A 26352-nucleotide genomic window follows, 5' to 3' on the forward strand; every position below is an offset into this window, starting at 1 on the left:
GGGAAGATGTGAACATAGTTCACAGGGTGATTCCCAGGGTCCTTACCTTATCCTGGCTGTCGATTGCTTGGTATACTTTGACATTGGCACCTGGCTCCATGAAGTCTCCAAATAGAACTGGCTGGGAGGGAATGACCTCCTGGAAAGTGGTGCCAAACTCCTCCATTTTCTTCGTCATTAGGTTGTCAAACCAGGTCCGGTCCTCCTCACTGACCAAACGATCACGGAAAACCCGGCAGCTCTCGTGGTACCAGAGTCTCAGCAGGTGCTCTTTGTTCTGGTAGGAAATCCCAGCAAAACAGCCCCGGAGAGAGAAGCAGAGAAGTGTTATGAGCATTGCTGTCAGGAAAGCTGGTTCCTGCCCAGCATGTGGCCAGCTCCACTCCTGTTACAAGGCAACTGGAGCGGAGAAAGAACTGGGCGGAGGAAGCTGCTTTCCCTTCTCTTCTCAAAAACAACTCTTGTCAAAACAGCTGCTTTGCAGAGAGCTCATTACAGCATCAGTTTATCCCCCTCTATTTGTCCATATGTCGGGCTCTCTTTGAGAGATTTAAACTTTATGTTCTTTGTTCTTATCTTTCCCCAGTTTGATTTAATTTTTACAGTTTTCTCTTGTGTTTTTTGAAAGATCCTTTTATTTGGCTGATAGCACAGAACCTATAGTATTTAGAGTCCTAAGTAATTCCTGTGATAATTCAGTCTCTACTGGCCAGGCTGGAACCAGAGCAAGGTCCTCAGGAGAGATGAAGGGGCAGAAGGAGGTAATAGGACAACACCTCTGCACTTACTTGGTCCCTGTCTGATCCCCCATGTCTCCATCCAGCCCTCTATGGATGGGCTGTGTCCTGCTGACTCCCTGTGGCTACTCACCTGCTTCCATGCCAAGGAGGGACTGTGATGAAGGGGGAGTCTGCCTGCTACTGGTACCAGGCAATAGCCAAAGGGGAGGCCACCACACCCACTGGGCAGTACCAAAATGCATCTTCAATGGAAAACTGAAGCCAGTTTGCAGGCCTGTGAATGAGGCCTCAACTAGAACACTTCTGGTCTTGCCCTGGGTGGCAGGGCTGTGCTGATGGGAGGACTCACCTCGACCTTGCCAGGCTCAGCCATGAGCATGCCCTGGAACACCTTTGAGAGGTCTCTCAGGTTGAAGGTATAATGTGACTTTGCTGGTGTGGGCAGCAGCTGGGATGTGATGGTCATGTACACGGAGATTGTGGCATCGACTAGGGGCTCATTCAAGTCTTTCACTGCATCTGCTCCCGCTGCAGAAACAGAAGTAGTTGGAGAGGATGTCAAGATGGGCTGAGAAGGTCCTTTCAGTGCAGGAAGGTGGCACTGAGTAGCAGAGGTGCTGGCTAGGACTTGGGCAGGAACACACTATTTTCTGCTTTTTTCTGCAGAGACTGAGGGACCTGACCAAGCACCTGCTCACAGCAGTGGACAGCTGCCAATGGGTTTATCAACTAATGTGAACCAGATTTGGGATGGAAGAATGCTTTACACTGATTCTGTGATGTGAAGATTTCATGCCCCCCAGGAACAGAGGAGGCACTGCCAGACAGGTAACTGATGCCTACCTGAAATATTCCAGACAGGTTTTCCTTCTCCCTCCTTGCACTCCTGCAGTGAAATCTCAGCTACTTTTAAGGTAGAAGATGTGAGTGCCCTCTTAGCTAAACCCTCTGCAATTCATTATGCTCAGCAAATGCAAAGACACTGAGGAATAATTTCTTATGCAATAGTCTGGCAAGATTTAAACACAGCTGCTGGTTTTAGAGTGCAATTTTTTTTTTCCTTCCAATGAAGTTTATTACAAACACTCCTGGAGAAGTAGAGCCCTGTGACACCCCAGCATTTTGCACTTTTTTTGCATTATTTCAAAAATCCTTTAGTTTCTTTCTAAATCACAGCTAGATGTTTCAATGTGCCCCTGAGATCACAGTCAGGTACTGGTGCTTCTGAATATTGCAAGCACTCAGAAAGCTCTGCTTCACTTCTCCCATAGCTGACTATTCTCACTTCTTTCTACTAGCAGATTTGCAGATGAGGACATATTTGCAAAGATGATCCTGAATTCCCACCCTGTCAAGTATAAGAGGACTCATTTCACTCCAAATGAACCCTTTTTTCATGGTGGCTGTAGCACCATGCTCAGATCCACCCTGCTCAGCTGTCCACAGGCTGCAGCAGATGGAGAGTAACAGAAGGCTCTGCTTCCACAGAAGGCTGTTGTCTGGCCAAGTGTCTGTCTGCTGAAAGCACAGGTAAGCTGTGCCATGCTGTGCTCACCAGCTTGTTCTGTTCACAGTCTCTCTCATCTTTCTGCTCTTACTTACGCACTGGATTTCTGTAACTTTTTTCTCCGAGGAGTCCATCTAGAAAAAGACAGAAAAAATCAGTTTTAGCTTTACCTGCTGAGATTAAGAATATCTGCATCACCCATCACAAACAAAATCTTCTTTGAAAGGCCCAGGCTATACTGCAAATGTGAAAGCCAAAGCTGAAGTTTTCTGATTTGCACCAGCAGAATTTGGCCCTGAGACTAAATAGTGTATGAGCTCACTGTTTGCTAAGCCTCATAGAACACTTTCCCTAAAGCATCTTTGAGTGACTACTGCAAGTTCCAGCTTTCAACACTTTGATCAGATCATCAATATTAATTGCTCCCCTTCCAAACTCAGTTGTCATCAAGGTGACTTTCAACATGAGGAGAAGGTGGCAGTTTTCTGCAGGACTTACCCATCCAGCTGCCAAGGATGGTGGAGAAGATCGTCTTCTTGCTGCTGTCATCCATCTCAGTGAAGGAGAGATAGTTGAAATGGCGAGTGAGGCGTGGAGTGACAGGATTCCTTCCCCCTCCAGGAGGTCCCATGGCACAGACAAAATTAATATCTACCAGTTTCTTAAAGGTACCTTTGAGAGTGCAAAATCAGGAATGAGTGCTGAGTTGTAGGTAAAAGCCCTCACCGCAAATCTCCAGGGCAGGTATACATATTGAACAGGCCAATCTTGCCAAGAGCTCTGGGCACAGGATCTGGGTCCTACCGATCTGTTTCCGGTCGTACCAGCCGTGGTGGTCCATCCACTGCCGCAGCAGCTCAATGGGTGGCTGAGCTCCATACTGCTCCAGCATGGGCATGTTCAAGTCATCGATAAAAAATATGAAGTAGCGACCAACTGGAGGCCCGAACACTCCCTTCCGCCTGCAAGGACAGAAACCGTGTCAGGACACAGGACAACTCCTCTTGCAAAGGTACTTCTAACTTGATCCAAAAGCATGTTTTTTTTTTCCTCTGCATGCTTCCTGAGTCAACAGTTTCAGCTATTTTTACACTTGATGCACTCCTTTGTAAGGGCCTTTGCATGGAAAAGATCTGGAGCAATGTTCGAGGCACTGGCTTCTCTCCAAGTGAAATTTTGTCTACTTATGCACAATGCCAAGGAGTAAATAGGTGCAACTAAAAGCAAAGCTTGAGCCCATGAATCTGTTGGAAACTTCAAACCAGTGGCTGAGCCGGGAGGTGAAATGGAAGCTGTTTACTGTGGGGAGTGGGATTGCAGGTGGGCAGCCCCATTTTCTCCCTTCATCACTTTCTGTAAAGATCCCACACCAGGGTTTGCAAACACCTGTGCTGTGAAATGCAGTATTTCTAAAATAACTAGAACTGGAGCAACTTTTACCGACCCTCACTAATCCTTCTCACTTTCTTGCCATTATAACAAGCTATTATTGACTCTCACAATCCCAGCTCAGGTGTGCTGTGTGTCCTGCATGTTATCCACAGCTGTTTGTGCTCAGGGCCCCTCCAGGTCTTGGGATGAAACTCAATAACCAAGGTGATAGAAACACCGAGCTCAGGGATACTGCCTTTGCACACACAGAAAGGAATCTTGCCTCTTATCCAGTTTACTGTCGATGAGATCCTGGGTTTGGTTAGCAGAGGTGCGTGCTGAAAACATCAGGAAGTGGGTGATGTATTTGTTAGGCAAGTTCTTCAAAAGCTTGTCCGCAATTGTGAGAGTCTTTCCTGTGCCAGTGGGACCAATGCAAAGAACCTAGAAGCACAATCAGCAATGCAGCATAATCATAGGCAAGCAGCCTGTGTTTCCCAGCACTCTGACATTTGCTGGAGGAAATGTAAGTTACTGCTCTTTTAGGCATTTGAAGGTTGGGAGAGGACTGCTGGGCTTGCTTCTTCAATAAGGTCAGCTGCCCAACACCAAAGTCTCTTGGTGTGGGGTGGAATCCAACCAGAGAAGTATGAAATGGAACTGTAGAAAACAGGTAAAGAGGGATGGTGATGGCCTATTTAGCAATTGCTGCATTTTGATAGAACAACTGAGTGCTGATATTCCTTTGGGGTGCTGGCATGTTGCCTGGGGATTGAATGTATAACTCCTAGTGCTTAAGCACAGATTTGGAGCTTTGGAGAGAAATACAAATCCATGGAAGTGGGAAATAATCTCAAAGTATTAGGTAGCTGTTATATTCTGACTGCACTGGGAGAGGAAGAGGTTGAACCACAAATTCAAAGACAAGGTTGGGCACGTACTGGCTTATAGTTGGTGAGCAACAGCTCCAGCAGATAGGCCATTCGGACTGTGTTCATTGTGGGCACAATAACATCACAGAAGTTGGTGTCTGGAACCATGGTGAACTTTGCTGTAGCATCCAGCCACACCTCCCAGTGCACCTGAAAGATTGGAGTCTGCTTAGAGGGGTCATCTATCCCTTCTAGGAAAAGGAAAACTATTTCTGCTATTTTCCCTGTCACCACTCCCTGCGTAACAGCTCGGATTCTGATGAGAAATTGAGGTTTCCAGCCCCTCTCTTTAGTCTTGCCACCCTCACCTCTCTGTATGGAAATGCTGGGAGTGTTTGACTCGTTACTTTCGGGAGGGACAGACCCTGAGAGTTAGAGGTCCTTGTCCCAGCAGCAACACCCCTGCCCTCCCTTCTGAGAACCGGGATCAAAGCGGGATGGAGCACTTGTGATATCTGCAAGAATAGGAATTCTGCCCATGGCAGAGGGCCAAAGGGGGCTTATCTGGGCTCCTGTCTTCCTGTTCTGTGCCATCACCCACATTGCACTCAGAGGCACGTGAGGTTTTCTACTTGTACAGGATATGGATCTCCTGTGCTAAATGGAAGCTGCAGATGTCCCTCCCAGAGGCCACTACACAAATGAGATAGAGCTTCTGCCAGGGCTGTGCTGGAGAATACAGGAGAAAATCAACATTCCTGACCACCCCATGTGGCTTTCCCACAGGGACCACATTGGCACCTTCTGTTAAGCATCTGACACTCATGTAGGGCTCTTTGTTTCATTTCAGGAAGGGGAAGCATTTTCCCTCATTTTTTAATTCCTTTTAGCCCAGAGTCTGGTGTCTGTCAGTCAAGATGACCCTGACATGCCCTACACTGATGTCTCTTGTGAAAAAGATGGAATATTTATCTGCCTTGCTGCTACTCCAGACTCTGCTGTACATAGCTCTTCTGCTGTTGTTCACTGCTTTCTAACACAGACCTATCCATCTGAGCTTCCCCCTGTCCTCCAGCAGCCACACCTCTGCCACCTCTCACCTTTCTGAGCACTGACAGAGACACTCAGGTCTCAACTGACCAGCTCTTGGCTGAGCTTTGAAGGATCTGGTACACAACTCTGAAGGCAAGAAACTGCCTTCCTGATTCAATGAAAAGCTTAATTTTGATTTAAACATTCTTGTTTGCTTCGTATAGGCCTTTCTTCTCTGCCCTTGATGAGAAAATCTTACCAAATCCTGTAGGACTGTGTTGCTTCCTGGTCCCTCCCCTAAATTAGCTAGCTTGGAATTAAAAATTAAATATTTTACCTCTTTAGGGACTTCATCATCATCTTCTTCAGTACTGCTAAGCCCAGCATCATCCAGTTTATAGTCATAAACCAGTCCTTCTTCTGGGAAGAGTAACTTGATCTGTGAGAATAAAGCTGTGGTGAACATGGCTGCCACTCAGCTGAATTCACAGAAGGATATGCACTACTTCAAGGAAGTCTTTACTAATGGGATTCTACCCAGGCCAGGGGGCTCAGGTCTATCCAAGAACTATCCCAGAATAGACCAGGGGTCCCTTTGAGAAAATGGTGTACCAGATGGCAACACAAAGTCCATCCAAAGCCTCCAGGCATTCAGCTCTGATCCCCATTCCTCACTACTAAGATCTGCTTTTCCTTTACTTACCCTTTCCTTTGACATCTTCTTCCTGAGCCATGAACTAAAGGCCTCACGACCTGGGGAATCTCCAGTAGCACCCACACTCCAGATTAAGGAAAATATAAACCAAGGTTCAATCAGCTCTCCCATACGAGCAATCTTCTCCCGGGGAATCGTCCTAAATCCCTTAGAACCAGAGACAAGCAGAAGAAAAATTCTCAGGTATAATTAAGGCTCACAAACTCCAGGCTCCTCTTAATTTGCTCATAATTCTATTCAGCTTCTATGAAGATTTTTCTAGCCAGTTTTTCACAGGTCTTGTTAATAAATTCTGTGGATTAAAATCTGTTGTTTCATTGGTGTACCCGAGATACTCCTTTTGCTGAACTAACGCCACTCAGCAGGAGATGGGAGAAGAATTTAGTCTTAGGTTTTTAATTTGAAAATTGTCCAGCCTTCTTCAATACTAATTCTCAAAGGACCTGCAATCTGAAGTGCATCACTGCTCAGCTCTGATCTCTGCTTCCCACTCATTCTCCAATTCCCTCTGCTATAAATAAAAGTGAACCTCTGCCCTCCAGCCTGGTAGGCATGGAGCTTATCTTGTGTTCCTTCAGTGGGCAGAGCATAATCCTTCCAAGTTTACCTGTGCTTTGGTGGATGCTGTATTACCTTCTGCCATGTGGATGAGCTACAGCATGACCTTTCTGCACCAACATCTTGCTCGCTAGTGACTAACCCTTCCCATGACTTAACTTCCTTAAGAGTTACAGAGACAAGTAACAGTGATACAGGTAGCAAAATCTACCTTAATGGGAATGAAAGGCTGATACAAACATTCCAATATCACCAGAAGGCTCACTGTGAGGTTACTGTCTGTAGAGGCAATTATCTCCTTCACAGAGCTTCGTATAAAGTCGATGGCCTCCTGGAAAGATATGCAGGAACATCTCAGTGTCACCATCCAGCACACTTGTCTTTGGTTTTACCTTCTTGTTCATCTCCGTCGTGTTATGTTTAGCAGGAAGAGAGTGGCTGAGAATGCAGCCATTTCCAACTGCATCCCAAGTACCACCGTTTTTACTGGAGAAAAGCAAGATGAACCCCTTCGTTCAGCCTTGACACCAAGAAACCTCTGGGACTCCCATGTGGTTCTGTGCAACAGTTACGTGTATCTTGTGCTATCACTGCTGTTAAATGGTTTGCTCCCTTCAGAGCTTTCCTTCGTAGCTCCAGGTTCTTCATTAAAATAATGGCTTATCAGCAAAGTAGAAATAACAAGACTTGTTTGTACAACCTTCTCCCTAGAGGTACTCTACTCTAAGCTATGGAACTGCACTAGGGATGGTTTTGTCCAGAAGATAATTTAAAAATGAAATAAAACCAACTATAATAACCAATGAGACTTAGTCACATCTGCAGAGATCAGTGAGTAACCTCTATTAAAGCCACAAAATTCACAGAGAAGTTCCCATGATAGATATTGTGCTGATAGGAAATGTTCCCACAATGGCATTTAAATCCAGGCCTTGACAAGTCTGGGCTGGTTGATATTCAAGATGACATGGAATCATGGGGGTAGAACAGTAGCTCACCTGGAGGAATCTCTTGAAGAGAGATGCCAGCTGCTGTGAGAAGCGCTGCATGACGTCTGGCATATTTTTCAGCCAGCATTCAACGAAGGGCTCCAGCCCCAAAATGCTGGGTTCCAGGTAAACCATGCCACAGCGGGAGACTGTAGCAGGGGAAGCAACAGCCAAATCCTGGACTTCAAACATCATGGTCATGCCCTGGAAATTACAAAAGAAAAGACAGGATAAGGCTCAGTTTTGATACTTATTTCAGTGCAGGGAGGAAGGAGTACAGACAACAGGCAGCAAACGTGGGAGTTAATGAGTTACCTCTGTCATCTTGATGATTTCCCCTGAGCTGAGGCACAGCTTCTTATTGTCATCAAGTACCGTGTTCATGTTCTCAATCCACAGAGCATCCACTGGCCCATCAAACATGTACCACTTCTTGTTGGAGTCAGCAGCCACGGTTCCCCGGCGCATGAGTGTGGAAAAGATCCCATCTGTCCTGAAAGGCAGGAGGAAGGCAGGGCTTGGCCCACTCTGGTTTTTCTGAAATGAATGGCAAAGTTCCCACCACAAAAGGCAGTCTTATCATGGTTCATGTGTCTCCCTTATCCATGAGCTACAAAAAGGTCCACCTCATTCTTTTTTTTACTGAGACACATCTCAGCCAGGGTGACACCACAAGACAATTTCTTTGGGCATCAGGATCTGGAATTCATGTCATTTAACTAGAAGATGTCAAGCTTCCCTTTAACATCTCTGTCCTCAGTGGAGAGTAAAGAGGCCTTGCTGGCATCCAGTTCAGGTCCCTGGAGGTGCCTCTTTTTCTCAAGGTTACAAGGATAAATCCAGGCTAAAGAGCATGACCTTACCCTCTTTATAACTGAAGTTCCCTATCCTCAGCTGCCTGTGAACCTGGCTGGTGCTGGAGCTGGTGGCCAGGAGAGCAGACACAAGGAATGCTGCCTGAGTGATGGCAAGAATTTAATCTGTACATGGAACCCTGGAGCGCAGTTTCCATTCAGACCCTGGACTTGACTTTGGATATTAAATAATTATTTGTTATTTTTATAGTACTAGTGAATTCCAGGGTATTGTTACTGAGATCAAGGGAAAACAATCTGTTCTAAAGCTCAGCTGATTAAAGCAGATGGATTTGTCTGTAAATATATTTTACACAACTGCTGCATTTTTCTTTTTGTCACGTTGACATACCTGTGTAGATTCACATCATAAATAAACTGTTGAGCTTATTTGGAGCTTCTATAAAAAGTCCTTCAGTAAATATGTACCAGATCCTAAGCTGGAAAGCTCTGGTCACAGCATCAGTAATGTTTATTGGCTTGAACTTTTCCTAGAGGCAGTTAGTTTCATTTATGTTTAGTTTCCCTCATTTTACAGAATGCAATCTTCAGCTTTGCCCTGAAACAAGTGCTGGCTGACAGGGCCAAAGGGAGATTCACACTGCTTCTCACATCCTAGCTTATGGATAAAGTGAGCTGCAAAGTCAACCTCAGGTCACATATGGAAACGTAAGCAGTAGGACCTGGCTGTAAAGAGGGCAAGTGGCCTATTGGTTCTTGTTTCCATACGATGTAAGCAAGCAGGAGCCCTGGCAACGGGAATGAAATCCGTCTTTCTGCCTCAAAGTCATTCCTCATCACTCAAGGATACCAGAGTATTTATACAGAACAATTCAAGTGCACAGTACAGAGGTCACTTTTCTTCAGAAGCAAAGCAAGTATTTTTAAGCTGCTGTATCTTAGGAGCAGGGGCATGTGCTCCAAAGCTATTAAATGATTGTTCTGCAGTTAATGCTGCGAGCTGAGCTGCAGGAACTGTCTGGGCATGTGCTGGCAGACAGGCCAAGTGCACAATGAGGGATGTCAGCTTAAATCGCTGTGACTGGCTGCTGTAGCTTGGTAGGGATATGGTCTTGATCGCTTCTGGTTCTGTGCCATCACCCCAAACGCTTCTCAGCCTTGAAGAGAGGATGCTCAACACCAGAAATGTGTTTTCTGTCTGGAAGAAAGGAAAGGAGGTTTTGTACTTTACCATTCATGCGTTAGCAAGTTGAACTCTCCATAAAGCTGGCCCATTGTGATGGATTTGGGATTCAGCACAAAGTAGCGGACTGCTTCGTAATTCCCACCGCTGGCTGCAGGCTGACCTTTCAGTGATGTCATTGCAGCTGCCAGGACTTCATAACTCTGCAAAAGCAGGACAGCCAGAAAGTTAACTGCCATGGCTCCAGAACGACAAAGGCACTTGCTCTCACAGCAATTGCATTCAAATGCAGTGAGAAAAGAGACATAGTGAAGGGTAATATCAGAGGTATTATAAGGTACAGAGATGCCTGGCTGAAATAAAAGCACAGAAATTAAGCACTCTATATGCAGGGGAGGAGGAAGTTAGATCTGTGCAAGAGGCCTGAAGCACCTAGAGAGGTCCAAGGATGTCTCAAGCCTTAGAAATCTGCAGCACAACTAATAAGCCTCAGTCTAATCTCACAGCTCAAAAGTGAACCAGTAATATACTTCCCCATGACTATACATAATTACTAACAGGCAGCATCTTTGTGCCCTGACTTCTATCTGAGAAAAGCTTTAAATGCCAGTATGGGTCTTCTCTGAAACTTAACCCTCTGCAGCACTAGGTAGGTGACGGTTTGCTGGGGCCAACACAGTGTCTCACCCATACCTTTGTCTTCCCAGAACCTGTTGGTCCCACCAGCATCAGGCCGTGACGAACCACAGTGGTCTCATACAGTTGGATGCATTTAGTCACAAAACCTGTACAGGAAGATGATGCAGAGTGGGTCTGGGAACACATCTCTTTCCTAGGGCAGCATGCTGGACTAAAAGCCCAGGTCCAGATGGAGCTTGTGGAAAGCCTTTCCCCTCACCATCAACATCCTTCAGATTTGCCTGGATGCAGGATTTGCGGATGGCTTCTTCCAGGATGCCATAATCAATAGGTGTTTCTTTGATATTTGGAAATAAATCTGAGACAATACCATTGAAGAGCTTGAGGTCATCCTGCAGGAATTTGGGTACGTTGGCATCCCTAATAGCTCGCAGGCAGATCAGCTCCTGCACAGATTTAAGAACTCAGGACTTCAGAGATCATTCCTCTTGTATGAGGCTGCAGAAAAGGCCCCATGAGTCTATGTCAGCGTGAAGTACAAACACATTTACCTCATCCATATCAGGATTCTCTCTTTTGAGATTGCCAGCTGTTGAGATGACAGTCTTCACAGCTCTCATCCCAAAGTCATAGTGGTCCTGAAAAAGGCACAGAGGAACCTATGTTGTCAGATAGAGGAGCACCACCTATAAAAGTAAGCTTAGGCATGCACTCAGCAGGCAAGAAAAGAAAAATTAAAGAGTTATGCCTTCAGAACAATTCCTCCTTTAGCCAACTCTATTGTCAGTATCCTTCAAACAACTAATTAGTCCTCAGCTGTACAGTCTATGAATTGAGGAAGATGAGAGTAAGTGCACAATGAAAAATCCTACATGGAAGGAAAAGGCTGTTTGGCTCAACTGTCCTGCCACTGTAATCCTAAAGAGGATTTAAGGTGAATGCAAGTCCAGCCACAGGAGCAGAAAGGAGAATTAGAAAGAATGAAGAAAGATGAAGAATGGGTGTAGTGACCTTTATGAGATATGCTATCACAAGGCACCAAGAAAACCATCCAGGTACTTCATGCCTGGGCTGAGTAAGTCTCACATTTAGAAAGCATTCATGGACATGAAGGCATCTACCTGGGCGCTGAGCTGTTCTGACAGTAGTTTGAATGTTGTGGTGATCTTCTTTGCAAGGATTTTGGCTTCATTAAACCCAAAGGAGTAGAGTGAGATCTCAGCAATCATGGAGTAATCTGGGACCATCATAGCCACAGGACGAAAGAGAGCCTGGAACATACAGATCCAACACAATGTCCAGAACACTGTCATTTCTTTCTTTTTTTCCCAGCAAATTGGAAAGGCTGAGTATCCATTCCAGACTGTTTAGAGGACACAACAGGAGTGTGTGTGGCACCTGTCACTGTAGCATCCCTGCAGACTGCAATCTGAACAATGCCCTTTCCTTACACATGTGGTTCAAGTCTCAAAGTGATCCTGTAGACTCTCCAAAAGCATCACACCCTAACTCTTGTCATGGACACACTGGTGGGTCCAGGTAGCATCCAGCACCTTTATTGCCCCTCCTTCTGTCTGTGTAGCCTGCCCTCCTTACCTTCAGGTTATCAGGCAGTTCAGTGCGCCCAGCGTACCCTGGGTTCATTGTGATGAAGACTGCACAGGATGGGACCAGTGGGATCTCTGTGCCTTCAAATATGAAGGTTTCCACCTAGAAAATTAAAAATATGATCATCCTCGAAGAACAGAGCCTGACCTGCAAACTGAGTAATGTAGCAGAATCTTCCAAGAGAACAATAGCTTTTAGCTGTTAAATTATAAAGCACAAACACACACAGCTGCCCACAACAGTAGTGACTCAATCTGGTCCCACTGCAGGAGCCCAGTATTACCAGCAGTATTTCTCCCTGTACAAAAGACTGGGGTTGTGGAAGATTTACTGATGGGTTAACTTTTCTTTTCTTTTTTTTTTTTTTTAACTCTTGAACAGACTTTTATCCCTTCAGCTGTAAACAAACGTCTTGCCATTTATTTTGCACTAGAGATCAGACCTGAATGAATTCATTGGAAAGAGGGCAAAGAGAAACCTAAATCCTTTTTAAAGCTGTGTAGGTAGTAATTTCAGATGGGGGATAAAGTAATGCAGAAGAATTTATGGAGAGCAAGTTTCTAATTCCAAGCCAAAGTCAAGGAGATTCAGGTCTTAACCCTTCTGGGCCTCCAGAGAACAAAGCAGAGGCTGGCTGCTAGACTGGCTGACAGCTGAATCTCCATTAAAGCAAACAATTCACAACAATTACAATGCAACTCTGTGTGCACGAGTATGTGTTTTTCTGCACATAGTGGGTTTTGTGAATCCACCAAAGCTTGGTTAACACATTTAGACAAATTTGGTGTTAAGCAACTCATGTCAGAACACTGACAGCCTTTATCACAGCTCCAATTTTGATCGGCTCAGTGGATCTGTATCAGAGCGTCTCCCACACCAAAGTCTGCTGGCACTACAGGTCGAGCTGAGAGGTACTTTCAGCCTGTGAGAGTGTGGGCAACTCTGGCAGCATAGGCTTGGGTGAAGTTAAAAATTCCCCTGAGGATGTTGACTGTAATGCATAGGTATGATGTCCCACAGTTAGGACATTGTTCAAACCTCTCCTCAAGGATGTCTGTTCAAGTTGCCCCTGAGAAGTGAAGCTTGAGGGTTTGTGCAGAGACAAGGACTTGCCTGAACTAGCTCAAGTGGAGATTTTTTTGCCTGCCTTTGCATCCACATGTTCCTTACATACCCTCTGCTGCTGGGCTTTCTGGATGGTTGTGATCTGCTGGGCCACCACTGAAAGCACCTCGATATCGATGCGGTTGAACTCATCGAAGCAAGCCCAGGCACCAGAGCTGGTCAAGGAAGGAAGAATGAAGGGAGTCAGGAGCACCATACAGGAGCAATCTTGCAGTCAAAAGTTCAGCTATAGCCAGAAGTTTTATGTCCACATACTGGGTAGGCATAACAGAGACCAGAAGTGAACACAAAAGGGCCCTGATGTCCCATGGCAAAGTGACACAGCCACTGTGTCCTGGTTCAGTGGACACCCTGACTGTATCACAGGCCATGTGATGACTGCCCATGGCAGTATCTTATCCTAGAGCTTGGGACAAATTCTCCCTGTTACAGATTTCAGCTTTAAAGTGGTGTCATGTTGAATTCCTGGTTTGTACCTGAGCTGTAAGTGTAGCAGATGCAGTTTATACAACGGTTAAGTCCATTTTTCAGAGTTTGGAAAACTCTGAAAATATAAAGGTGGAAGCATGCATATGAGGAAGGTGATCTTCCCACAAGGCATGGCTTAAGAAAGAAGTTAAATTACTTACAAAGAAAACATCTGAGAAAAGAATATCAGCCTTTGTTGGAGTAACTAATTCAGATTCACCAGTGTGCAACAGACTAATTGGACCAGCTCTGTTTGAAATGTAGAGAAGAGAGAAGCCTCTCTGAGAGGATCCCTCAGGGCTTAGAGCAGTCTCTCTTGGCTGCTCAATTTTGAATACTCTCAGCAGATTCTCTTCTTCTTAAGATTAAGCAGCTTGTGGGCTGAATCTCAGTCCAACATGGATGATATTAAAATAAAGGCCAAAGCTGCAAACATTTGCACAGGTGGATTAGTATATTGTGGATTAGTGCAAAGCATTTTAATTTTGCCGTAAATGAACAAGGATCTCCTTTTATCTCTCTTTTTTTTTTTTTTTTTAATTGGATCAACTGTTCCTCCTTTCTGGCTGGAATATTGTAACCTTGCTCATTCTGGAACTCAGTAACCCCCTTGCTAGGGCATCCCTCAATAATGACACTCAGCATTTCACTGTACCTGGCTAGTCCCTTAAAAAACTTGCCCATTGCCATAAAGTCGAGTTGGTCAGAGCAGTTGAACACTACAGTTTGGATTGCCAGTGCTTTGCCTAAGTCTTTTGTTGTTTCTGTTTTGCCTGTTCCTGCTGGTCCTGCAGGTGCTCCTCCAAATTTCAGGTGCAGAGCTCCTGTAAGTGTCAGATAACACCTACAACAAAGAAGAGACCAGATGATGAAAAAAAGCATTTGTACTACTGATTTCAGCAAAGAGACATATGATCTATCCAGCTGGAGACAAGGAGGAATCCACATTCATTATTCTACAAAACTGCTTAGATATGCAGCATTCTGCAAGGGAGTTAGAGCTATGTGGCCTTGATTAGTATTCATGGGGGCCTGCATGGATAAATCCTTCTGCCACTGGCTACAAATTCATTCTGTAGAAAAAGGACAGTTACAAAAGGGTAAAACTATTATTTCTGCTGCATATTCTAGAGTACTAGCTGCTACCTTCTGGTTTCTAGAAGAGCTCCTTAGCTATCAGGTGGGCATTTTATTTGAGAGCACTACACTAAGAATTAGGAGAGTGAAAGCAATCAGTCTGAGCACTGATCACTAGGAATACAGTAGCAACCAATGCCAGGGTGCTCCAGTGCACTTGTCTCAGGTAGTCCTTTACTGTACAAATGGATTCTATTTACATACATTAAGATGTAGGACCTGCATGGTCAGATCCTTTGTTTAATCCTGTTCATCCAGAAGAAAAAACAATAAAGAAAAGAGAACAAAGGCGCGTTTGTTACCCAGAAAACAATGTCTTTACCTGTCAGTGAGGGGTGTGATAACCAGACGGCCAGTGTTCCCCAGATACTCATAGCCATAGAGAAACTCAGCATTGACTGCTCTGATGTACAGGTCATCCCTTGTCCAGTAGTATCTAATGGTGAGTGAACATGACATCAGAAAGACAAACACTGCCTGGCAGACAAAACAGCTTACGAGATTACAGGTTTGGAGACCTGTATGTCAAGGGATTTCCCTCTCAAGAGCAGAAAGGATAAAGTGACACAACAGGGTGGACAGGAGTTCTCACAGGACCTGGGATCAAGCATTGCACCCCTTGGGCAGAAGCACGGCCTTACACAGTGAAACATCACGGTATGGGTTAGTTTTTATTGCCAAAGAGGATGCCATCAAAACTTAGATCTGTCTCAAACTCCTGTTTCCATTTGTCATGGACACAGCTGATGGGTAAGGAGAATGCAGACTGACCAGGGAGGCCAGCTGAGTTGTGCTCTCTAACCTGAGCTGGGAGATCCACTCAAAATCATTCATGCTTGTTACATTCTCCTCAACTAGCTTTGCTGCAACATCCTTGGCATGGACCTCGATCACAATAAGAGCTGACAGCACTGCTCGCTGCATCTTGGACAGTCTCCCACGGACCAGGGCCACCAAATCTGCCAGCTGGGGAAGGAAAGGAAAGTACCCTGAAGCAATCCACTCTGTACCAACGCAATGCAATCAAACTCAGGGCATGCTAAGTCTATTCTGTACTCAAGCAACTTCTCTCTCTTCTCTTGTCAGAAGCACAAATGACTGCTCAGAAAGCAAATGCTATTCAGGGCTGGCTCAGAGCTGAGTTTTGCCTACACCATTACCATGTTCAGGTGAAAAGAAAGAGTTAGAGCCACCATGAAGTCCAGAGCTAATAACTCTCAGGTATTAGGTGGGATTAGATGCACAGAACTGATATGAAGGATGCAGTTTCCTCCACTGTCCATCATTTCAGTTCTTCACCTTTGGCTTCCTGAGTAACCCTGGAGAAGTTATCTTTCACCTTGTTATAGTGTTCAGGTGGTGATCATATTATCAATCCTGTGTATTATTTGAGGTTTATTATGACAAATACCCTAATAATTGAGAAGACAACCTGGTTTATCACCTGTTTTGAACAGTGCTATGCAAAACCGTGTCTCTGTTTCCCCAACAGTATTGTCCTGGCTGTATTTATAACTTGTCTGTGGTCTGATGATTGAAAAGTCTCCATCTGGCAAAATCTCACCATTCCATTCATTTTCATACCTGAGCACTCAGCTGTGGGTAAAGCCTGCTGGACAAATCTCCAGCTTCCAGAGCTTCAGACACTTCCTTTGTCCAGAAAATCTGGCAGCCAGCAATGACCACTTGGCCAGGCCATTGCAAGACCCATGCGGTACGTGGAGTCTTAAAATAGGAAAAAACAGGTGTGAGAAAGGGGAAAAAAGGTGGTAAGACATTTATTTATTTGTTTATTTATTTCTATGTCCTCTTGCTCTGAGATGCATGATTAACAAATAAGCACTGGATTCTTGTTTAAGAGGCTTTCCTTTTCTTTCCCCTCCAGCTGCTATGAAGAAATTGTCTTCAGGCACCGGGTACAGCAGGCACCTTCTCTCCACTATGCCACCTGCAGTAACCAGTTACAAGTAACCAGCAGCAGGTGAAGAGCAGGAATCTATGAGACTCAAAAGAATATTTCCCCTCCTCTGGCTTGTTCTAACTTTCTTACTTTCAAATTTTCAGTCTGAATAAGAAAACGTAACAGATACAGCCAAGGCTTCTTTATTTTTCAGCCTTTCTCCTTACCTATATTAGAAATTTCAGTTTTGCACCAGCATAGCTTTTATACAGAAACCAGAGCCAAGATATATCCCCTATGCACTGACTGAAACCAACAGTTCATGTGCCTTGATTACTTTCACCAGCCCCTAGCTCACTGTGAGACATGAGAGCTGAAGCAGAAGATCCTTACAAGGAGGAAGTAGTCTGGGGAGATGAACAGACATGGATTCATACAGGGTTGTTTTAGGCTGTAGGAAAGCTGTTGAGGGAGTGTGCAGGGTTTGCATTCTGCTGGACCATTAGCTTCTTGTCCAGCTGCCCATTCTGCACTTACAGGCGCTAAACTGTATTAAAGGCTGTGTTTTGAAAGTGGAATAGAATAGAATATTCTTGTAGAAGTTCATCAGCCCCATCTCTGGTGACCTCTATGGCAAGCCTGAAACCAACATATCAGAGAGCTGCCAGTCTGTGATAAAACTCTTACCTCTGGATAAACACCAATTGATTTTTCTATGTTGTCCCGAACACTGGCCTTCATGGATTTCTCCACTTCCAGCAGCCAGTCCTCCACATTCTCACTGGGACGGATGGCAGTAAACAGCTTCACCTCTTCTCCTTCACCAGAGTACATGTGTGTGATCTGCAGGTCTTCCTGGAATTTCAGCTAATGGAAGAAGCACAACAGGAGATATGAGTGGAGGATTTCTTTTCTATCCCTGCCTTCCTGCCCCTGGGGGACAGCCAGTCTATACCAGTGTTTGCTCATTATAAACCTGGTGCCAAACTTGGTTGCCAGTAGTGATAATAAAGTGGGCGACAGACGTGCAAAATGACCTCTCCAAATAATGGAAAATGATTGTATGAAAACAAGAGATTCACATAGCTTGTGACTTGAGTGAAGCAAATCAAATTATAGGTAGGATGAACATTTCTCATCGCCTGTCTAGGATTCAGACCCTTGACTCCCGCTCAATTCTGTAGATTCAAATCATTTCCCTTGATGTCACAGTGCCTGGTTTTAAGAGTAAAATTTTAACAGCTTCTCTGGTGCCCCAGCATAACACTGAAAGTCCCCTTATTTATTCCAATGGCTTTGCACCAGGTTTCCAGTTCAATTTCCTTTCTATTTTTCCAAACTAATGACTAGGAGATTGGTTTTACTGTCTGAGTACTGTGGTGGTTCGAGCTGTGACTAGCTATGGAGTCTGAAGTCTATTAGGAATAACAAAGAGGAAAAATAGCCGGGTTAACTCCAGCTCCTAGGAAGGGATGAAGGCAGAAACTTAATTCAGCTCAGGCTTGTTCAGTCTTTGTCCCTTCTGGGGCTGTCAGCAGGAGTGGGATTCCATCCTAACAAGGTGCCTGTGAGTAGAAAGCTAAGTCAGAGCTATTTCTCCTGGCCTTCGTGGTGAGATGGACACACATCTCCAGAGGGAGTGTCCTCTCCTCCTAGAACGGATATTTAAGTGAATTTCTCTAAGTCAACTTTTGCAGGTGCCTATTTTCCCCCATTTGTCTGAAGGACAACTAAGGGCACTCAGGTCATGGGCAGATGCCTGGCTTTGAGATGTCTGAAGTGAGGTTGCTGGAATCCCACTTCAGGACAGGCAGCACTTTCCAATGCTTATGTACAGTTACAGCTTCCCAGGAGATACATTTCCACACAGCAGAATGTGAACATTCCTCCAGACCCCACAATGCCTCCAAATTCCCATGACACAGCTTTCCAAAGGTAGGCCAAGCCACTAGTGTGCTTGCTTTGCCTACCCGCGCAATGTTCTCAAAGCACTTGTGGAGGTGAGGTTGTACAGCAGTGGGGTCTTTTGTCTGAGACAGTATTTCCAGCAGCTCATCATCTGATAGGAAGTAGAACCTACAAACAGAGAGAGGTGTGAGGAGAGGCTCTGTTTACTGCAGCAGCAAGGGCTAAGTCCTGGCATGATGGGGAACAAGCCTTTTGCGAAAGAAACTATTTCTGACTGCTCACTGATCTCTTTGTATTTGTGTAGATGAGCAGCCACCATCCAGCCATCTCCCTTTTTGTAGAGACAGACTTCTCCCTCTGCAGAAGTCAGTTATTTCCAAGCAAAGAGGGTTTAAATTAAAAGAATATAAGTGTTCCTTCAGGAATAGAAGTTACTTGGAGGTTTTAATTTTACCCCACCCTTTCTACATAAATCCTGAGGCACAGATATGCAACGATGCTATCAGACTGCCCTTAACTCACCACATTTGTGTGTGCCTGTTTTCTCCCCATCAGATGGCAGCATTGAAAGGCACAGCTTTGCTTATGTTTGCAGGCCATGAATAAATCCTAAGCTTAGGTGGTTTTGCTCTTTCTTGGCAGAATAAACTGCAGTGAGCCTCTCATATTTGCTGAAACAGGGAGTGCGATCTACCCCTGTGAAACTTGGGGTTACCTGGGAAAAGCGCTTCTCTTTGTCTCCAGATATTCACTCAGTCCTTTCTGCACAAGTTCAAGTAGTTTGTTACAATTTTGCAGCTTCTCCAGTAGCTCTGGATCAGGGCACAAAGTAATCACCTACAACAAAATGTGTAACAGAGGAAGCATCAGTATTCTGAGCATGTGGGAGATAAGGCAGTGGAGATAATTGGGTTGCCCAGTGATGTTACTGACAGGATTTAAATGACTCATTTGCAGGAATTCTCAGGGATCTGGAGAGGTGTAAGCTTTGTGGGAAAGCAGGGTAAACAGCCCTTATGGAGACAAGCATTTCTGGGTTCCCCTAAATACCAGCATTTTTAATACGGAATTCAAGTGATGAAGGAGTTCTGGGAAATGGAGAATGGATAACAGAAGAGAGCAGAGCACTACCATCAGGACACAAAAAATAGGCAAAAATAATGGTTCTAAAAGAGAACCAGTCTTGAGGGAGGATTGATTACAACCACAGCATGTTACAAGAGTCATAGGAGGCAGGGTGTCTGTGTGTAGAGGAGGAGGAATCTGGTGGGGTGGAGACTTTGGTGGAAGGCACTACCAAAGTGGTATGAGAATGGCTCTGTCCATCCAGGCACGAGAAAAAAAGGCCAAATTCCAAGAAAAGAAACCCAGCACAATGCCCTGTACAAGGCTACACGGTTAATACAGTGCTGCTTATGTCCACACCATTAATAAAACAGTGACTCAAAGACACAGTCCTTGCGTGAGCACAGCTTCAAGGTGTTTGAGATACCTGCACTGGCTTTCATCAGGGCACATACCTCAGGGTTTGCATTGGCTTTCTTCATGACATGCCTCCAATCCTTATCCACGGTGTTGTAGCGCTGGCTTTCCACTGGGAGCTGTCTTTTGATGTCCTCTGAGCTAAAGATTGGCTCCAAGTAGAGCCAAGAGCGCTGACAGTTCAGCCACTCCTCTAGGACATCCTAGTGAGAAGCAGAAAAGCATATCAGGACACCATGCTATGAACCTGTTCAACAAAACCATCCAAACTGCGCACCAGAACATGTTTAAAAAAACAAGAAAGGGAAAAAAAATGAAAAAAAAAAAAAAAAAGAGGTGATGCTGCACTTACACTTTCCATATTTCTAAAATCTACCTACAGGATCAGGAACTGCAATTTCCTTTCCAAATAATTAACAACTTCCTAGCCCTCCCCTTTTCAAAAGTTTTGTAACTTTTCTCCTGCAGCACTGCTATTTTGCTGTCAGAGTCCTGCTGGGAGCTCCTGGTTTGATGAGCAAGTGCTGGCACAGTCTACCAGATCCTGCTTAAACAGCAGTCTTCCTACACCTGCTTTCCTCCACCGAGATGTGGATGATTAGCATGGATTTCACAGGGCCTGTAGGAATCTGTGAGGTCCACTCAGTACAGTATGATTAGAGAGACCAGTAACACTATTCACAGCAATAGGCAAGTTCGGGCCCCACCAAAACATGTTGCAATAGGCAGCAAAAGGGCAGAATTACTTTCCTTGAGTCAGAGGGCTTCCACAGGCCCTATTCTTCCCTAAAGACTGATACTCTCTTGATAATTGCCCTTCCAGTTCCCAGCAGCAACTGCACAGTGTCCATATTCAAGCATGGCAGCACAACCCAGCTGCCTGTCTTCACCACACGTGTGTGGCTAAAAATCAGTACCTGTGTCATCTTCAGCTTAGTTTCCCACAAGTTCATCCTTTCCTCAAAAGGTTTCTTGAAGGGTGAGAAAGACATGCTCTGAACCAGGACAATATGATCATCTAGGAGCTGAGAAATGTCATCGGTGCTTTTCAGAATATAGGTTTTTGTGTTTTTGTAAAGCGTCACAATGAATGAAACAGATTTCCATTCCATCTCTATCTTGTTGAGTGCCTGGAACAGAGGGACAAGTAATTTAATTTTCAGATACAACCTGTACAAATGGTTATGCCAGCTTCCACAACTTTCTTAAGGCCACTCTCTAGAAAATGACAGATTTTTGCTCTTGGATTCCACTGGAAACTGCAGCTGTGTGTTTTATGCAAGATACAGTCAGCAACAGCACATTTCCTCTGCATTGCCCACAGGTTCAACACCTCAACACCAGTGCTGAAACAAACACCTTGAGGGGAAAAAATGGCAATTTCACCTCCAGGCCTGTTTATGCTCTAGATGCACAGAGGCTGCCAGCAAAGGGATTGTTAATGACTATGATTAATGACAGCTTTGTCAAAAGGGGAACTATCCATTGGGAACTTGCCTGAGATTTCAGAGAACAAGAGCTGCCAGAAGGTCAAGACCATCTTAGATCACATCTGAACTGATGAACTGAAGCTGAAAGACCATCTAATCTATGAATCTCCAGAGCCAGAAAGGTTTCCCGGCACGTTTACTGGTTTAAAGGATTTGCCATCCCCATTCCCAATCCCTAATCCCCCTGACATAACATTTGAATGGCAGAGTGCAGACAATCAATTTATTTTAACTTAACCAGTCACTAATCCCACAGTGCAGAATGAGATCCAAGCAGTGGATCAACATAACCATAAGCCAGAGCTGTTAATGCCACAATTGAAATTCTACACAAGACAGAATAAGTTCTTCTACTGTGTGAACCCAGTTGTGTGGCCACTGCTCCCTTCTGTAAGGACAGCAACAGCAACCTTCTTACTTGTGCTGCAGAATGTGTCTAATGCTCTGGGACAACAGGAACATCACCCAAGGCAATGACTGCCTGCTCAACAGAAACCTATTTGAGAAGCAAGCAGCGACACAACAAGTCCTCTCTTCTCACATTTTCGATGGCGTACTCCTTGCTGGCTGTCTCAGCTACTTTGAGAACACTCTCCATGTGGTCCTGCAGGTTCAGTTCCAGGCAGCGACCAAATGTCATGCTGGGCTCCAGCTCGACACCGGCCTTAACCTGGTTTGACAGCATCTCCCAGTGCCGACTCCTCATCCCAGGATTGCGCAGCCCTTGAATTAAGGGCACGTACTGCTTGAAATCATCCATCTTGTCGCGAAAGCTCATGGCGACGCTCTGGCAGTCTTTCAGGGAGAAAAACAGAACAACATCAGCAAAACAGTGTGTGAGGAAGCTGCCTTAAGCAACTCCTAGAAGCTGGCTAAAGCCTGGTGTGTATGTAGTCACATGGTATGGGGTAGGTAAGCAGCAGGAGAGAGCACTGGAAAATGCAGGTTAAAGTAAGGAGGATGTGAAGGCTCTCTCTACATGGCCACTAAGCCAGGATTCAAGCCCGCTCCCAAGAAGCAGATCTGCCTGTTATCAAAAGCTTGTTACAGGCAAGCCCATGCTAAGCAGAAGTGTGCCTTAGGCTAGAGCTCACCAGATGAAGAGAGGCAGACAAATTTAACTTCTTAATATGGACTAAAGCATGATCATCTGCCAGTAGATATTTTGCAAGTCTCAGTCATCATTTCAAGATACTCATTTCTTAACAAAACTTCATTTTAATTTATCTCACACCACAGCTAACATCATCCTCAATAGAAGATGGACACCAAGGAGTTAGAAGCAGGCTGGGACCCCAGTCTGGAAAGGGAAAGTGTGCAGAACAGGCCCTGCCAGCCTACTAAGACAATCGTACTTCTGCCTCATATGAAGGACAAAGTGAGGGAAAGGGCTTTTCTCTCTGGGGGAATCCTAGAAAGTCTCTGCACTGTTCACATCCTCCCTTTTTTTTCAGCTTGTGCTACTCTGTGAGTAAAACAAGGGGTAGGTAAAGAACATGGGACTTGCTTCCTTTCTGAAATCTGGCTTCAGCATGTGCCTCCTTTTATTGCACCTGCATAGCTGCACTGCGCGCTCACAGCAAAGATGGGACCACCTCGCGCTCTCTGCTGGGGATATGCAAAGGCAAGCCAGACTCAAGGACAAAACAAATATGTTTGTATTAAATAATACCAGGCACCAGATAATACTGCAATGAACATAAGCAGGTATTCTTAGTATTTCTGTTTATCATAGTGATTCATAGTTACTCACGCATCCACTCATCACCTCCTCCATTGGGGCTGATTCATGGCATTGTTTAAGAGCAAGTTCAAGTTTAAAAGGATGAATCAAAAATCACCCACAGCAAAACTATATTTCAATCTAAGCCATCTGGCAGGAGATTTTAGAATTCTCTCTAAAGAATGACCAACACATCTCTGAGAATCAAGGAATGGCAAGTTAAGCTACAACCGAAGTCTCAGTTTCAGCTTTATTAGGAGAAATGGTCAAAAGACCTTCATGTGAATTGCAAGGGCTGAGCACAATCATCTAAACTTCACACACATTCAGGCAAGAAGGAAAATTGTTATTATATTGCAGAGATAATTTCATTTTATTCATAACAAAATCAAAACCTCTTCTGGCTTGCCATTAAATGCACTGGCCAATAAAGAAAACAAGATTGGCCAAGAAAACAGCACCTGCAAGACCCAGATTCAAGTTCCCTTGCTTCCTGACTTGCACAAGGGCTTAAACCCACATGTCTAGCCAGTGGGCTATATAGTAACTCTCTGTGACTAGCCTGAATTATTGCACTATATATATCTATATATCTATATTTATATGTGTATCTTCATCTATATATATATATTTGAGTAAATGCTAACCGCAGCATCAGAGGGAGGCTGGTGCTTCAAGCATCTAACTAGTATCTAGATGTGAATCATCATAGTTCCAGGAAAAAAAAGCGGAAAATAACTTTGCTAGCATTTTCCCAGCTGTCTCTAATACATGTGTGACATCCCCACAATCCCTGTTTAGAGCACTCTGTGACATGCCTCACATCAAAATGCTGATATGCACCAACTTCCTTTCCCCAGACTGTGCATCTACCTGGTGAATCCTTGAACTGCTTCACACATCTCTGCATGGTCTTAACAGAGTCATTGACATTCTTTTCTAGCTCCTCTGCCTCAATTTTAAGGAGAGAATCATTCATCCAGCTCTCGTTCCACTTTATCCAGTCTGACACTGTAGTCCAGAGATCATAGTATGGCTGGAACTCCTTAATCATCCTGGACACCCCACTGTACTTTTTTAGAAAGAGATGAAAAACAACATAAGCAACAAGTGTATTCAGGTCCAAACAACAGCTTACATGTCAAAAGGCCAAAAAAACCACCTATTTTTTGAATCTGAAGCCAGCAATGAGAAAACATGTATTCCAGGAGGATATATCAGACTACCTTCTCCTGGGCCAGCAGTATGTATTCCAAGGGAGAGAAACCAGCAAAAAACAATATACATCCAGTGGAGCTGTGCCTGCACCATGTGTGTGGCATGGAAAGCACTCTTTCCACTTGCCTCTACGAAGCTCTCCTGCAGAATGAGGAGATTTTGACGGACAGGCCATACACCATCAGTGAAAGCACACACCACACATCATATCGAAACTTGGCTTCTTACAGGGAAGAAGTAACCACTTCAGAAGACTGAAGGGTAGGAAAGGATCATCATGTGAACTCCACTTCTGGTCTGCAGCCAGGCTTGGCTGGATGTGGATGACAATGACTCATTGGCAGCTGAGCAGCTACAAGCAAATGAGTGTTTGCAACTATATAAACTGTTGCTTTAGGAGAACACCACGCTCCAAGCCCAGCCAGCTGCCAGCACCCACTATGCAACCACTCGCATTCACACCTATAGACCTGCAGCAACAGCCTTAGAGAAATAGATGCAACTGCTGCTTCAACACCTTCCCCAGCCAATTTCTCCTCATGAACATCCCTCAGATCTCACTGTGGGTATCCAAAGTCTCTCACAGAAGTGGAAATATCAGATCCTGATGAACCTTCCACGTTTGCCTGGGATCAGCTCTTCTGCAGCCCAGTGGAGCAATGAAGCAGTGTAGTCAATCTACAGCACTGAGGAGCAGTTCCACAGATAAACCAAAACAGCATGAAGGATTCCTTCCTGAGGAACTACATCTCATTATTTGCTCTACCTGCTGCCTAGAAATCCCAACAAAGATCAGAGTCCTGTAGGTACAGGACCTGACACTTACATCAGTAACTCTGATGCCAAAGAGTCTTTCCCTGTTGTTGTAGAGAACTGCCATTTCCTGAAGCTCCTTCTGCTTCTTCCGGACATCCCTTGCATCTTCAGCCAGCTCATGGGCTTGGTTAACGTCTGACTGGACGGAAAATCCACCTACAGTCAGCTGGAAGAGAAAAGGCAGGCATAAATTTGGATTCTGAAGCAGAGTGCTGCTTCTAGAGATATCAGCTTCCTGGTGTGCTCTTTGTTACATTCAAGGGCAAGATTTTTATGCTTATGATTTCATCTCCTCCAAACCAAGTTCACTTCTGTTTAGACCATGATGAAAGTGGTGAGGAGAAGCAATAACCACTGGTGAGGTGGAAGAAACTGTAAATGTGATGACCAGTTGCTTGTCTTCTTTGTGACAATAGTTAAATGCCCAAAGAATAGGAACAGTAAGTCTGTGCCCAAATTTGATGCTGAATTTATACTGATATTTGTTACAGAACCAGTAAAGTGCAAATGATAGCTCTACTAGTCACTCAGTGTGTTTCCAAGCATTGTTTAACAACACATATCTAGAGCTTCTCTAATAAATTTTGTGTTTTGTTTCAGTAGCTTGGGTTTGTTTGTTTGACTTGGATCTTGCTTTGGTATTTTGTGTGGGTTTGTTTTTATTTGTTTGGGTTTTTTGATCCAGTGTTGAGTATTATCATTTTGGGAACCTGTTTCCAAGAAAATCTAGGTCAGTGATTCCACCTTTCTAAAATGGCTTTTTTCCCCTGAATTAAAAGACTTTCTGAGGAAAAAATAAAACTCAGACTGTTTTAGCAGACATCAGAGGTGTCTCAGCTCCAAAAGTCTGCATTTATTTCAGGGTCTTTTCCCACAAGATGAGTTCCATGCCTGAATGCTGTATTTTCCCCCTTGATGGCAGCGCATTACAGGAGATGCTCTGCAGGGAACTGAGTACACAAGAAAGAAAAAGGAGGTGCCCGTGTTGCCTGAGCACCAAGAATTGGAACACTGTATAAACACCTTCTCAATGAAAAATGAGTATTTCTGCAGAGC

The 26352-nt window shown here is 44.6% G+C and overlaps 1 protein-coding gene across 3 annotated transcripts in view; it reads right to left on the reverse strand.

Moving 5' to 3' along the window:
* The window catches only part of DNAH1 (dynein axonemal heavy chain 1), a 71117-nt gene that overhangs the window by 22988 nt on the left and 21777 nt on the right, over positions 1-26352 (reverse strand). For all 3 annotated transcript variants that reach the window (XM_086845315.1, XM_086845316.1, XM_086845317.1), the window contains 31 exons: positions 25307-25462; positions 24136-24334; positions 22081-22334; positions 20967-21179; positions 20088-20252; positions 19283-19404; positions 18630-18735; positions 17347-17526; positions 16344-16484; positions 15562-15725; positions 15082-15195; positions 14278-14466; positions 13204-13309; positions 12018-12131; positions 11543-11692; positions 10973-11059; positions 10681-10867; positions 10476-10567; positions 9831-9985; positions 8100-8277; positions 7794-7988; positions 7007-7126; positions 6226-6384; positions 5860-5961; positions 4560-4700; positions 3902-4062; positions 3052-3209; positions 2746-2919; positions 2343-2381; positions 1090-1268; positions 47-277 (listed from right to left, as the gene is read on the reverse strand). In XM_086845315.1, the coding sequence (XP_086701441.1) occupies positions 47-277; positions 1090-1268; positions 2343-2381; positions 2746-2919; positions 3052-3209; positions 3902-4062; positions 4560-4700; positions 5860-5961; positions 6226-6384; positions 7007-7126; positions 7794-7988; positions 8100-8277; positions 9831-9985; positions 10476-10567; positions 10681-10867; positions 10973-11059; positions 11543-11692; positions 12018-12131; positions 13204-13309; positions 14278-14466; positions 15082-15195; positions 15562-15725; positions 16344-16484; positions 17347-17526; positions 18630-18735; positions 19283-19404; positions 20088-20252; positions 20967-21179; positions 22081-22334; positions 24136-24334; positions 25307-25462 (4731 nt within the window). The remainder of the gene's footprint in view (positions 1-46; positions 278-1089; positions 1269-2342; positions 2382-2745; positions 2920-3051; positions 3210-3901; positions 4063-4559; positions 4701-5859; positions 5962-6225; positions 6385-7006; positions 7127-7793; positions 7989-8099; positions 8278-9830; positions 9986-10475; positions 10568-10680; positions 10868-10972; positions 11060-11542; positions 11693-12017; positions 12132-13203; positions 13310-14277; positions 14467-15081; positions 15196-15561; positions 15726-16343; positions 16485-17346; positions 17527-18629; positions 18736-19282; positions 19405-20087; positions 20253-20966; positions 21180-22080; positions 22335-24135; positions 24335-25306; positions 25463-26352) is intronic.

Source organism: Cyanistes caeruleus, chromosome 11 (genome assembly GCF_971803275.1).
Source record: "Cyanistes caeruleus chromosome 11, bCyaCae1.hap1.1, whole genome shotgun sequence".
Classification (NCBI taxonomy): Eukaryota; Metazoa; Chordata; class Aves; order Passeriformes; family Paridae; genus Cyanistes; species Cyanistes caeruleus.